The 14,803-nt window shown below is 38.8% G+C and overlaps 1 protein-coding gene across 3 annotated transcripts in view; it reads left to right on the forward strand.

Moving 5' to 3' along the window:
• Positions 1 to 6,534: 6,534 nt before the first annotated feature.
• Positions 6,535 to 14,803, forward strand: part of ADCYAP1R1 (ADCYAP receptor type I) — a gene marked incomplete at its 5' end in the record, with an annotated part of 104,689 nt that continues 96,420 nt past the window's right edge. For all 3 annotated transcript variants that reach the window (XM_080610180.1, XM_080610181.1, XM_080610182.1), the window contains one exon: positions 6,535 to 6,585. In XM_080610180.1, the coding sequence (XP_080466306.1) occupies positions 6,535 to 6,585 (51 nt within the window). The remainder of the gene's footprint in view (positions 6,586 to 14,803) is intronic.

Below are 14,803 nucleotides of genomic sequence, written 5' to 3' on the forward strand. Positions count from 1 at the left end.
CAGCTCTCATGGGATGATTAGTCTTGACCCTTGTTCCTATTTTCAATTCATGCACCCGTTCCTCCAAAGCTGAAGTAGGTTTTCCATCCCACTTCGTCATGTCTTCTCCATGATCCCGCAGGTAAAACCATAGGGTGGCCCGTGGTGTTTGCCTTCTATATCTTCTGTCTTGAACAATAGGACGTCTTTTGTTAACAGCTGAGACGTATGTTGGTACACGTGAGGAGCTGGATAAATCAGATAGATCGTCCCTCAATTGTTTGACATCCTGGGACAGTTTTTCCACAGCTGAGATGATGGAAGGGGTGAGATTGTCTTCGAACTCTCGGAGTTTGTGAATCATTTCATCCACTGTTGGTGTTACTATGTCACCCCAGGTTACCGTTGCCAATGAATGGGCATATGATGACGGTGCATTCCGTGTAAGTTTTCGCCACATGGGTCGTGTACATTCGACTTCATCTGGGTCTATGGGTATATCTCCGTTATTCGGTTTGGTGTGATAGATCATCTCTACGATGGCTGATTCCCTCAGAGACTGGATGCCTTTGTCTAAAGTAGTCCACTTGGCCGAACGACTCGTAACATCATCCTTGTATGGAAACCTTTCTTTCACAGCTGCCAAGAGCCGCCTCCAAAGACTGAGGGACTTTTTCTCTCTTGCAATTGCTTTGTCAATTCCCCCTTCTCTAGCAAGTGATCCCAGCTGCTTGGCTTCCGTACCTCCTAGTTTGTGACCATCGGCCCCATTGTCCCAGCATCGGAGCAACCAGGTGATGATGTGCTCCCCTGGTTGACGGGTAAAATCTTTTCGCATATTCCGTAGCTCGGTTGAGGTCCGAGGTCGAGAAGTCACCTCTTCTTCTTCTTCTTCATCATGGGATGATGACTCCTGATCAGGTGGTGGCCTGGGTGGTGAATACATTGTTTCTTCATCTTGCTTCACCCTTCTTGCCTCTTTTCTGCTTTTTCTCTTGCTTATGGGGGCAATCGATATTGGTACGAATTGGTCCTCTGGTTTAGCTGCAGTCATTATCACTGTGCTTTGAGTAGCAACAGTACTTGTCGCGGGGGGTGGTGTAGCTGCTGTGGTTGGGGCTGGGGTAGCTTCGCTATCTGTTGCAGTTGAAGTTTGAGTAGTGGCTGTACTTGTCGCTGGGAGTGGTGTAGCTGCTGTGGTTGGAGCTGGGGTAGCTTCGCTGTCTGTTGCAGTTGAAGTTTGAGTAGTGGCTGTACTTGTCGCTGGGGTAGCTGCATTGTCTGTTGCAGTCGAAGTTTGAGTAGTGGCTGTACTTGTCGCTAGGGGTGGTGTAGCTGCTGTGCTCGGAGCTGGAGTAGCTGCGCTGTCTGTTGCTTCGCCCTCAGATCCAAGGACATTTCCTTCCTTTTGAAGGTGCTGGATAGTGTTGAACAAGGCCCGGTAAGCATAGGCCAAGCCCCAGCACGTTGACATGATTTGTCCCTCTCTGGTATGACCAGGATGACAGCACACCTCATTTAAGTGTTTTACTAATTCTTCTGGATTTTGCACTTGTTCGGTGGTGAAGTTCCAAAACACTGGAGGGGCCCACTGACCTAGATACTTGCCCATACTATCCCACACACCCTGCCACTCATGGCTGTCCAGCCTCGGGGAAAATCTCTCGGTCCCCCTATTTTGTCGTCTAACCCCAGACAAGGCCCAAACCCGACTCTACTTAACTCTTGAGATCTGACGTAATGGTTGTGGACAAAACACACTCTGTATGCGTGCCAACATGGTGACCCCCATCACAATCAGCAAACAGGTCTCAACAATATTAAAAGGCCACTCAAAAACTTCAAAACTCTCAAACGATGCTGTAAACGGTCTGGAAGGGGCACTGGGAGGGTAAAAGAATGTCTCCTTCATAGGTTGACCACCCAGGAAGGAGAAAAAAGATGTATAGTTGCTAAGCATTTGTATTATATACCTCCCAAAGTATAAAGGTGGTGACCACACTGGGAACATAAGCCAGATCAGTTTCATGATCAATTTTTCTATTGTATTACAAGTCATTACCATAAAATATAATGAGACAATAACCTTAGCCCAAGCCCCACACTTGAAAAACACTAACACAGCAAATACCGGCTCTAAGTAACCTATGGCATATTGAGACTGTGAGATCAAAACCAACAACTTTGAGAGCCAATAAATCAGCATTGTGACAAGTGACTATCAATCCAAAACACTGAATGCTTATCACAAATACGATTAGACACACTCCGGTCAGATCTGTCGTTATCTCAACCCTTTGTGCCCCACGTTGGGCGCCAAAAGAACTGTCGTGGTTTAAGCCCAAGCTGTAAATCAGAACCACGCAGTCTACTGCTCCCCCCCCCCCCCCCCCCCTTTCTTCCCTCCGCTTCTGGAGGGACGGGGAGGAGAATCAAAAGAATGCAGCTCCCACGGGTTGAGATAAGAACAGTTTAATAACTAAGGTATAACACAAATCACCACTGCCGCCACCAACAATAACAACGACAAGAGAAATAACAAGGGAAGAGAATACGATACCGCCCGCCGGAAAAGACAGCCCCCCCGACCAGGGGACGTGCCCTTCCGGGTAGCTCCCAGTTCCATCCCCTGGCATGACGTGCTGTGGTATGGAACACCTCCTTGGCCAGTCTGGGTCAGGTGTCCTGTCCCCGCTTCCTCCCGGCCCCTCCTCCTCCCTGGCAGAGCATGAGACTCACAAAATCCTTGGTCAGTCTAAACATCGGTGTTATCAGTTTTTTTTTGTTCCCAAGCCAAAAGTCAAAAACACAGTACTGCAACAGCTACTAAGAAGGAAAAAAAACCAAAACTGACTGCCACTGCTGAACCCAGGACAGGTGGGCAGCCCTGACTAGACATTGAATTAAGATTAATTAAGTAATGAACTCACATTTGATCACCAGTGGACGAAGCCATTGCGGGTCATCTTTGAAATTTATTGCTTTCCTTTCAAACCACTGGCACACATCCCAGTGGACAAGAAGTCTAGCAAATCAGGTTGTTTCTTTCTTTTGGGTGAGATAACAGCTCAATAATAATGACCCATTATTTGATATGGGTAGATTTGATTCTGTGATGCCTCCCTGGGAGTAGGCACATGCTACTTTTTGCAAGTAGCAAAACCCCAAGTTTTTCTTGGTTATTGACATTGTATTGTGCACTTGGGGCTTGTGGACTTCTCACAGTGAAATTCTCCTCACCAGCTTTTAGGCTTCTGTAATGTAGTCCACATATGAGCTAAGCTCCAGACTTTTTTTTTTTTTTAATAGGGGAAAGAAATGAGCACTTACAGCAGAACATGTTTTGCTGGAGTTTTTCCAACCTGCCGTTGAAGTGCCTATTTGAAGTAGCACAAGTAATCTGCTATGGCATTGAAAGTGTCTATGGTGGACAAATGAATCCACCTACATAGGTGATGAATTACTTTCTTAAGTCATTAGCTGACCAAAATAGGTAATTTTTATTTTTCTTCATATTTCAGTTATGCTTGAAATAATTCCCTGAAGCTCATTCCATTTTAGTAACCATCAACTGATTTTCAAATTTGCAGACACTTCAACAGCTTTCCTGTTTCACCAGTGATAGCTGAAGACTTCTTTATATTGGGGAACTGTATATGCATAACTGAAAGATGCAACCCCCATGCTATTGGCTCTTCTGACTTTACTAATTTTAATTATAGTAGCAGATGAAGATAAAAAAACAGCATAAAGCACTAGTATCTCTAATTTACTGATGGATTACAGAATTTGGCTACCAAATTCTACCCAATTGCATTTGGTAGCCAAACCCTATTTGGCTACCATTGACATCAGAAGACAATATATAATTCAAACTTCCATTCCAAATTCTATATTCATATATTTATATCTTTCCCATGAATGGAAATGAAAATGCTTTATAAAAATTTCCTGTATTTTTAGAAAAGTTATTTTTTTCTCGTAAAACATAGCTGAGAGTCCTTATTTGTGCCTTTTCTCTGTAATAGGTGGACTCTGCACCTACGTATATCATACATGCTAGGAACTGCTAAACAATATATACAGGTTCTGTTGCAGGTCCAGGGTAGAAGTTCACAGAACTGGTGGTTATTACTGCCTAATAAACACTTGAGTTTCTGTGGATGATATGAAGGCCTCAGCCCAGTTTTTATGCAGGTTTCCATGACTACCTTGAAGGCAAGAATAAAGTTGATTCTTTTACTTTCTCTGCAAAATGTGAAAGAAAAGCAAGGAAATGGTTTGCAGATGTTCATGTTGTCTCTTTAGAAGTTCCTTTGAAACTAAGATAAAACATAAGACATCCACTCTCCACTTTTCAAGCCCAGTTAATGCCAGGTTAAAGTAAAACTGTTTCTTCGAATATTGAGAAGAGTGTATTCTGAAAGTTAACACCTTCCTGCAGGCTATCTGTCTATCTGTTTAGTCAGTCATCTCCCTCTTTCCTTTTGTATTTAAATCATATTTCTGTTGTATTACAGTAGCAGCATCCAAGGATAGGATTCAATCTCCACACCACTCTCTGGCCTTTCTGTACTGGCCTCCCCGCAGGAGTGCAAATGATCAAGAAAAAATTTTAAATCCAGTGCCTGCTAATGCGTCTGTCTGGTTTTCTGCTGCTTCTGTTAATGGAGTGACTTTGTTTTTCCAGCTCGTCACTGCTGAATGTCACCCACAGATGTTTGCTGTCCTCCTCAGCTGAGATCTTATCAGTCCTTCATTATTTGATAAACCATCAGAAATACAGTTCAGTAATTAAATTCAGTACCAGAGCAGAGCACAAGTGACTGATCGAGTGAGGATGGCAGAAAGCAGATCTGTTTAGAGAGAATTTTATGAATCATTGTTCTCTGTTTAGTCAGGGTCTGGATAGAGAAGACAAAAAATTAGAGATAGCTTAATTAACCTCTTTTATTTCTTATTTTTTTCTGAATACTGATGTCTTGGCAGTATGTCACAGTCAGTATAAAAATTGAGTGTCCTCTGATCATGAAAGTTCTTTTGCATTTGCCTTTGTCATTTGTTTATTTACTTTCTGTCTTTGGTCTGTTTTCTCCTTTGTTGTATTTTCTCACATTCCTTTTGTTATTTTAAATGTTTTTCCAATACACCCTGGTTTTATTCTTTCTCTAATTGTTTGTGTCCTATATCTCTGACTTGTTACTATCTATAATGACTTTATTTTCTTCTCCAAATTTTTTCTTATCTGTTTGAATTTTTCTGTAGTTGTGAAGATGAATGTCAGTTGTGTTTATGCCCATGGAGGTGAGAGGTGGTGACATGTAGGAAATCTACATCAGACAAGAAGATTCTAAAAGGGGCCTCAGCATTCAAAGGCTTCATTTAAATTTTGGGAATAAAACAGATGAGAGAGAGTTCTCTGGCTCTGAGACAAACTGGTGTAGCACAGCTCATGCCCATGCAGCTAAACTCTCACACCTTCCTAAGTAGAAATGTTGCACCTAAATTACCATAGAAATTGCCAAAGGACCTCTGGCTGAGCTTATCTTGGACAAACTAAGTCTATAGAGTAGAAATACACTGAAGGGGTGTGATGTGCAAACCTTTGTTTGATGCCAGTTGCCCACCAAGTTATTCTGTCAACCTCCTCCTCAACCAGACAGGGGAGAGAAAATTTTCTTGAATGATAAACTGATGAATTACGGTTTGGAGTGAGTGGGATTTTTTAAACACTGTGCTATGGCAGGAGTCGCTAGGACAGAGCTAATGTCTACTATGCAATTCTGTTGATGTCCTAGCCACCTGTCTAGCTCCTTGGCAAAGTCCAAGAGATAGAAGTCAAATATTCATGACACTGTCGTCCATATAAAACAATCCAGTCTTACAGATGAATCTTTAGTCTTCCAATACAGTTCATTCCCTTGCAACTCTATTGCTAAGTTCTCAAGAAGGCGTCAGATTATTAACAACTGTGGTCACGGATTTTGTTACCTGGACAAGTGATCTCTATGAGTAAATCATCATGTCATACAGTCTCCTAAAAAGCCCCCAGACAGCTGTTCTTTTGAGATATTACTCAAAATCATGAAGGGCAAGTCATGACTTCAGAAATGAAGCAGACAGTTAGGTTCTTTTTCTGGTTCAAAATCATCCATCCATCCTACCTTTTCCTTTGGGTACAATTTACATCTTTGCAGCTACAGAACCTGTTTCAGTAGTTTCCATGATACAAGTAACGGATCATAAAACATATCCTTTGGCTTTAAATTAAGTATCAAAACCATCTGTTGATAGCTGCAGTCCACATAAATATGGTTACAAGTGTGGTTGATCTTTTTTATGTGCAACTCACAGTTCAAGTGTTGGGTTCTCTGTTCACTGTCCATTCCTTTTTCATTCTCTTCATGTTTACTTATATTAATTTTCCTCTTTCACTGTAGAGATCTGAGCCTTGACCTGAAGATCTTGGTGAAAAATTCTGCAGAGAGCCTGCTTCAGCCCGAATAATAGTGTTAACAACCAAAACTTGATTGAAGTTCAAAATTAAGAGAGAAGATGGCCATCAATTGCAAGATCTGCTTCTTCACTCTGATACTGCTTCCCATGGTAAGGAAAAATGGTTTTATTTACATTGTACTCATATAAATATACGATCTCAAGTTCAGCGCTTGCTGAGAGTGAAGGGTCTGTTACTGACACCAATTAATCCTCCTTTGCATATGCAATAGAACTGTGATCACTGCTCATCCTATAGAAGGGCAAGTCCATTCCTTGAGGGGATTTGTTCACTATTTGTATCTGAGATTAAATAGAAAATAAATTAAAAAATTAAAGCAATCTAAATTTAAAGATAATACAATAGAATAAAATAAATGATAATTGAAAAAATGTGTGGATCTTGCTTCAAATCCATTGGCTTAGTTTTTGTTGGGTTTTTTTTCCAGGCAGATAGGATAAAATTAGAGAGAAAATTTTTATCAGCTCAGTGAAACATAAAACTCAAGATATTTCTGCCAGTGCTTTTGAATGCCTCTGTTTTCAGAGGACCAATTTTAATAAACTGTACAAGTGGGCCTCTAAATACACAAGCACTCAAACTCTCCTATCACTTTTCTGAAGATTGTCAGCTCTTCATGAAGATTACAGGGTTTTATTTTCATCATAAGCCTTTACTTACTAAGCAACACTCTCCCATGAACCACTCTTAACACATCTGGAGATTGTAACTCTATGCCTGCCTGTTGTCCCCCTGAGCAGTGTGGCTCTATGTAGCCTCACGTAATAGCCATAAGACCATTGAAGAAAGCATGGTTTTTCGCTTTGTAACTGTGCGGAACAATATACAACCCCTATAATAAACTCATCTCACATTTCAACTCAGTTCTTTGCTAGACCGTTGGTCACAACTGTGTTTTTCATCACTTCTCAAGAAGCATTGCACAAAGGGATACTGTGACAAATAGCACTATTATTTAAATCCTCTCCCTCATTCTCGTGAATTGCTGTAATTTCCATGCAAATGTTTTACAGTTGTTTAATATACAGATTTCTCATGTTGCTGCACTTTAATAGCTAGGTATTTAAAAGAATTCTTCACATTTGTTTTGTTTTTACTTTTAATTAAGAACTATTTAATATGGTGCTGATGTGACTAAAGTATCTTTCAGCAGTTTTTGCATAGTTTCTTGCTTATATGTTTTGGTTATGTGACCTGTCTTTTACAATGCATAGCAGTCAGCAATACAGGGCTTGGCTTTATTTTGGCACACAAAAATACACTTTCTTTCTTCTTAGGTTGTATTTAGAAACCACTTTTTTAGCTGCATATCTGAAATGTAGCATTATTCAGCTAAACTCTGTAGAATAGGATTGAAACTGGTAGTATACTTCTGTTCATCCAAATAATACAGTCCCTTATGATATATATTATCTGGTCTTTAAATTTCTTTCTAATGCATGACTCTCCTGAGTATTGCCTAGTTTTCCTGGTCAGCTAGTAGGTATTAGTTATTAGCTAAGTGAATCTGTTTAATTTTTATATTGTATCTCTGAAATACATTTACACTAGACTTCCTCTAAGCTAACATGGAGGGGAAAAAGCCCCACATTTAATCTGGTTTGGATGCTTATGTTAGTATGACATTCTTATGAAAGGAGGTTATTTCAAATTCAGATGCTGGTTTTTGTACGTATATTGGATTACCTAAACACACCTTGTAGCTTCTGGTTTGAAACCCAGAAATGACAACCATCATATCTCAGTCTCTTAGGAACTCCCATCTTACAGCTAAGCCTAAGACAGCCTCAGTGTTTCCTCATCTGTGTTAGTGAGATGCATCCTATACCTGGTGAAACTAGAAAGCATATTGGTAGACTTGCTGAATTCCTGGGTATGCAGCATAATTTTCAGACTGGAAATAAAACTAGGTAAATGATCATATGAATGGAAAGGCAAAAGACTTTATGTTTTAATGACCAATGATCTTGAATGTTTCAAGACGCTTGGTGTTCAGCTTGAGATAGACAAAAGATGTTTTCTTATTTAGAAGTGAACAATTTTTAATTAAGGGAAATAGATGTGGCTAAATGTATCTCTTGAGCTTTCAGATGGATGACCTTCCTGGCAAATGTAAAAGGACGACAAGTTTCCACTTCCTAGCATTTCAGGACAAAACTGTGATCACTGAGCTGGATAATTAGTGATCAGCTCCAGCTTTTGGAAAGAACAGCTCTCTAATGAAATACTGTGAAGCAAACCAGGGCTAATAATGACAAATATGCTTTTGTATATGCTGTTCTGCAATGTTTATGATCTTGTTTAAGAGTGCCAGGTTTTATTATAATCTCTTGCAGGAACCCAGGTACTGAAGTACACATAAACTTGTACATTTTACACACATAAACTTGTGGATTTGCACACACACTTTGGTCAGTGAAGAGATTTATGCCTTTGACAGAAATTGTACTGTGATTTGTGTATAGTATTTGTTCCTTTATTACATCTCTAGGTTTCTTTTCACAGACCAGAGTTCAGGAATGATATAATGTTACTTATGGTTCTTTCCTTGCTGGGACTCTTTTTGTAATGCATGTGGTAACACATTTTCTTTCCTCTGGGACACACATTTTATTTTCAAACCTCCTCTAATGTGATATGCTGGTGTCCTCAAATTGGTACTTTTCTGTCACACAGATTTTCAGATTTTCTACCAAGGGAGTCAATGTGACTTTTTAAAAAAAAGAGAGTAAATTTGAATGTCATCCTATCCTCCCAAAAGTTCCTGAAAAAAAGAAAAATGTTCTTTTACATTGCTTTCCTCTAAACACATCTGGTACTGTTCAAGAAATCTCCTGTTATTCTCAAGGTGAGCTCCTTTTCTCAGCAGTTAGGGTCGATCCCCATTTTGTAGCCTGTCTCCATCCCTTGTAGTGTGGCTCCTGAACCTGTACAGCTGCTTGGATGTGTAGTTTTTGGCTTCACCGATAGAATAAGCCACATTCCATTTTACACATAGGAAACCAAAAAGTGCCCAGACTAATGTCTGCATTCCTAAACAGATCAAGAAAAGGCAAAACGAGGACAAAGTGTTTTAATGGAAAATTTTAGGTGGCTTCAACTACAGACAGACCAGACAACAAGAAAATAATATGCATAATATACTAAGATATATTTAGAAATTGGCACATTAAGCCAGTTCTAATTGTCAGGGACGAGGGTAGTTAGATTTTTCATGTGTTTAATAAGCTATTCTGTATTTGCTTATCACAAAGGTATTCTACCTTCTTATTAATCACTTGGAACTGAAGGCAGTATCTACAAGCATGTTGCCTGCAATGTATTTTAGAGGATTTCTTGAGCTTTGGTTTTTTCCTGTTTTAAATGCTTTCCTAGCTTTAAATGTCTATGTTGCTATTTTAGCTGGTTTTAATACATTTTTTGTTACCTAGCCCATTTGTTTTCAGTCACTTTCATTTTTTGTTTTATTTGAATATCTCCTCTTTCAATTGGCACATTAGTTTTCTTCATCCTACTTATTTTTTGCTTCTAAATTCACTTTCACTGCCATTTTGATTGATTTCTCATTCCATTCACCTATGATAGCAGTGGGCTTGTTTTTTTTATTGGAAGTATTAACAAAAGTGATCATAAAATTATTGAGGAGATGATAGGATCCTAAACCATCATTCTTTTGTCTGGTTCCAAATGTATTTGAGAAACAATGGAATTCATGACTCACAAAGTTGGCTTAGTATATGAACTGAATTTTAAATGTAACTGCAATGCAGGTGTTCTAAGTGTGTGCAATAATTCAATCAGATGTATTACTTCAGCTAATATTTGGAATTTCTTGTTGTGGCATTTTTAATATTACTAAGATTAAAGGTTTTAAATGATAAGATATTCTTCATAGCATTTCATTAGCTGGCAAGAATGTTCATTGACCTCCTTAAAAAAAAACCAAAACAAAGCAAAAAGAAATTAAAAAAAAACGTGTAAGTGATACCTTTTGTGTATCAGCATTGAAGTACAATTATCATATGAGGGTCAGATGGGCAAATACACATTTGGATGCACAAACAACATCTCACAGGTTAGAGAATGAAACCTTGATTTGATTATGTTTAATCAATTCATAAAGAGGTGAAGACAGAAACTAGATCTGTTTGTTAGACCCTGTTTACTGATGGGGATAAAATTTCTCAAAGTTTTTAAGGGTGTGTATAGTCTACAAAGCAGAGTCCTGTCTATATCCTCCATTATTCGTCTGCAGCCGTCACTTCCAGCCTGCCAGGCTATGTCCAAATAGGATCATTTATATTTCAGTGTCTGTCATTTTATAAAGATGAGAGACAGCATATTCAGACACACTATTCTACTAGTTTCTCTCCAGCCCCCTGCTATGTTTGTTAGAGCATCCATTTTCTGCTGCAGCCCGAATGTGAATTTCCTCAGGCACAAACACATGATGATTGTGTTGGTCCTTGCTCTTTAATCAAACTATTTTTTTCCATGCAGGACTTAATGAGACAGATTTTAATTACTTTATGTGCCTTTTGATTTATAGCATCTCATAGTCCTATTCAAATTCTCTTTAGGATTGCTGCTGTCTTTAACATAATGAACAGTTACATGGGATTTCCCTATTACTTATGTAATGCAAATGCAAATATATACAAATATAGGTAGGGACCTGCTGGGAATGTTCTCCAGAGGAGAAAAGCTCAGCTAGCCAAGACATTACTGCTGCTGTAGATTTTCCTTTTTAATATAAGGAGATAGTGCTGGGGGCAATCAGCAGAACATAACAACCTCAGACACCTTATGCTTTTTTTAAAGAAGAAAAAAAAGTCTCAGGTTGTATAAGGTAAGAAAAGGGGGTAAAAGAAAGTTCAGAATTTCTGTATGGTTTATCACAAAAAAAATCTGAGAAAATCAGTGTTACAAAGTAATGACAGTGCCCTTGATACCAACCACCTTTCAGAGGCACAAAAATTAAAATCCTGGCTTCCAGATGGTCCTTAGCCTGTCAGGTAGGTGGGACAGGTACTTACAGAGAGTGACAGAGTGATGGAAAACTCAGGGTGTTGTCTCCTCCTAAGATATCTGTAAGTCCTTGGGTGGTTGGGTTTTTTTTGAGAAAGCCTAGCATGTTGGCACTCCTCTTTAAGATATCTGAAGTTGGTAGGAGACCTTGATGTTGTGTCGGTACTCTGTCTAGTACACTACCACTCGTAGTCTTACACTGGGCACATCAGGTGTCAGTTACAGTTATTGCAGAAGCTGAAGAAAGACACGCTTGTTTAAAATGGCTTTTAAAGTTACTAAGTTTATTTGCGTAAAACATGAATGACAACCAAAAAAGGAAAGTCTAGAAATACACATATTCTACCAATGTGTGGTTCAGAACATAATGCACAAACATATATGTACATGCAGCTTTCCTTATTTAGGCAGGCAAGATGTTTAGGTCTTAGAAATGAATGGCAGCAGGTTACAAAGCAGTAAATGGTTGCCCTGCATTAATGTGTTCACTCTTTTTCCTTCTGGTAGTAATAATAATTTCTGTGACAGGCAAATAATATGATGACAACACTGATTTAAGAACATTAATATGATTCTTTTCCCTGCTGGTTTTGTATTCATGAGCTTGGAGGAGCGTTGGATGAGCAGTCAAATAACAAATTGGGAAATAAATAGAAGATTTCTTAGAAATGGAGTCCGTGGAAAAAGAATCAGTGTTTTTCATGTTGCTCAGCTATTAATATCCAGCACCTGGAGGGATATTATCCAAGTCACTAGCAAGTGTGCTACTGGCCTTTTCTTCCTCTGGTTTGCTGAGCCAGCAGCCTAAGAAAATTTACTGTGGAGTCAGCTTGAAGAGATAGTTGCGATGCCAAACCAAAGCTACATTAAAAGGAAGGGGAAAATGGAAGCAAAAGAGCAGGAAGAGAGGAAAAGAATATGAAAACCCCCTCATTTTCATCACTGTACTGTTAAGGATTTGGCCTTCTCCTCCTTTCCCTCTCACCATGGCTTGTAATAGTTTCTTCTCTATCTGTGAAATAAACTCTGCTGCTTCTCAGAGTGAATGTATGTCCTACAGCAAGAATTGGGGCTGTCCTAGGGATCAAGCAGTGCTGCTGTAAGCCTGCCTGGGGGAGTACACCAGATCAGTGCTTGCTCCCCAGGGTTACACACCACAGGGCCTCCAGATGAACTGTCCAGGGGTTACCCGTGCAACATCCATAGGATTACAGAGTAGATGCAAGACAGCATGCAGTGCTTAAGCCTGCTTCTAGGGCTTCTTTTTCAAAGCCATAGAGACATGGCTATTTAATAAAACGCTATGAGATCCATTAAAAAGCACTGCCAACCATAAAGCCTAAGTGTTGCTGTCACTGTAGCCCCCAAGGGCATGGAACCCAACTCAACAAATCCTTCTTTGTTTCTCTGGGCAAGGGGTGAATAACTCAGTCCAGACTAGCTTGTGCTCAAGCTTCTGAAAAGAAAATTGGGTTTCTTTCTCTTGCTTTCTTTTTTTTTTTTTTTTTCTCCCCATGTGTAAATCACTTGGAAGTGAGGATTTTGGAGATATGGATCCCATTAAAATACAGTAATATCTGTGATTTGTTTATTCCATGCCATATAATACTAGTTTTGCCCAAACTAGAGCACATCACATTTCTAGTAAATGGGATCTGCTTCTGTACTTCCCTGTGCATGTTAGAGCTTAGTTGTGTACCTAACTGATGTCAAGAAATGTACTTAGGCCAATATTTAACAACTGAAATGTTGAATGTCTAGATTAAGATGTTTACCTATATTAATATATACTAATGATTCTGTGGCAAGGGACAGAAACATCTGTATATTGGTATAACCCTTCCTAAGCCTCCTTAGTGCTCTCCCTACAGCAGGGTCATAAAAATTATCTTAGTCTATACTTTTGTTTCTTTAATTTTTGGAAACCTCAGCTTTATTGAGTGGTAGGTTATACTTTACAAATGTCATGTGGTTGATGAATAGATGACAGTAAGTCACTGTTGCCCAATTGATTGTCTGGCATTATTAACATCTTGGAACTCACTGCCATAGGGTGGTTTGTAAGGTTATCACAAATGCTGTTTACTACCTTTCCTGGAATACATTTTTAAAATGGGTTATTAAATGTGTGTTCTTGGATGAGTGAGGGCAGATGCAAATGGATTATTGTGTCAACACTTTAGCTTCTGTGTACTCTTTTCAAATGCTTTCGGTTCCACAGTCTCTCTTTGAGTCAGCATCTTCGGCCAAAGTGTGTTATTCAGGGGTTATTTAGGCTTAATACAGGCTGTTGATTTGGTTGTTTGAAGACTCTTGAGACAGTTTGTCAATAACTTGAGCTGCTAGTATTTGCAGATTTGGGAAGGGAAAGCACAGAGGGGTTTTTTGTTGGTTTTTTTTTTAATTATTATTTTTATTTATTTATTATTTTTTGTTGTTGTTTTGTTTGTTTGGGGTTTTTTTTTGGTTTTTTTTTTGGTTGTTTTTTTTTTTTAAATTATTCTTACCTGATAACCACATCTAAACATGTTACATATTTTGGCATAAAACTCTTTTGGACCTTTATTTTGACTTTCTTGTTTGCTGAGGGCTTGCCAGATAACTGGTAATGCAAAGTGCATATTGGATAAGATTAGAAATATGCTAAAGCTCAAGGGTATAAATCTGTGTTTATTTCTTCTCACATATTAAAATGTTCTTTCTCCTTGCTGCCCTCTGGCTGAGTTGAGTTTAGTTGTTATATCTCTATTAGCCAGTTTTATGATAATTTGCTCCATTACTTAAAAACATAACAAAATACATGACAAGTTAGCATTGCAATAAAAACTAAATTCTCATGCAATTTCAGACTAAGCTAGTCCATTTTAATACCACTTCCAGCAATGTAGATGTGCAAAATCTAAACATTTTTGGCCATCGTGTATTGTCAATTATGTCTGAGCTAATGCAAGGTGAACAAACTGTCTGCTTATTTAAAATAACTATTGAATCTGTGTATTTTCAGCCTAAAAGCTTTGACATCAAAAGTGATGATGTTATTATTCATCCTGTAGCTGTAGGCATTCCCTTACACACTCCATTTGCAGAGCATCTGTGGGAGAGTCAGGAATTTTGTAAAGGCAGGCAGTGTCAGTGGGAATAGGCTATAAAATTTGAAGGGTCTTTGTTGCACTAAGGAAAGCGGACTTACATGATCCCATCTATCTATCTATCTAATCTATCTATCTAATCTATCTATCTATCTATCTATTTATCTATCTCTTCAACCCTATATATTGA

This window comes from Psittacula echo, assembly GCF_963264785.1.
Source record: "Psittacula echo genome assembly, chromosome: 2".
Classification (NCBI taxonomy): Eukaryota; Metazoa; Chordata; class Aves; order Psittaciformes; family Psittacidae; genus Psittacula; species Psittacula echo.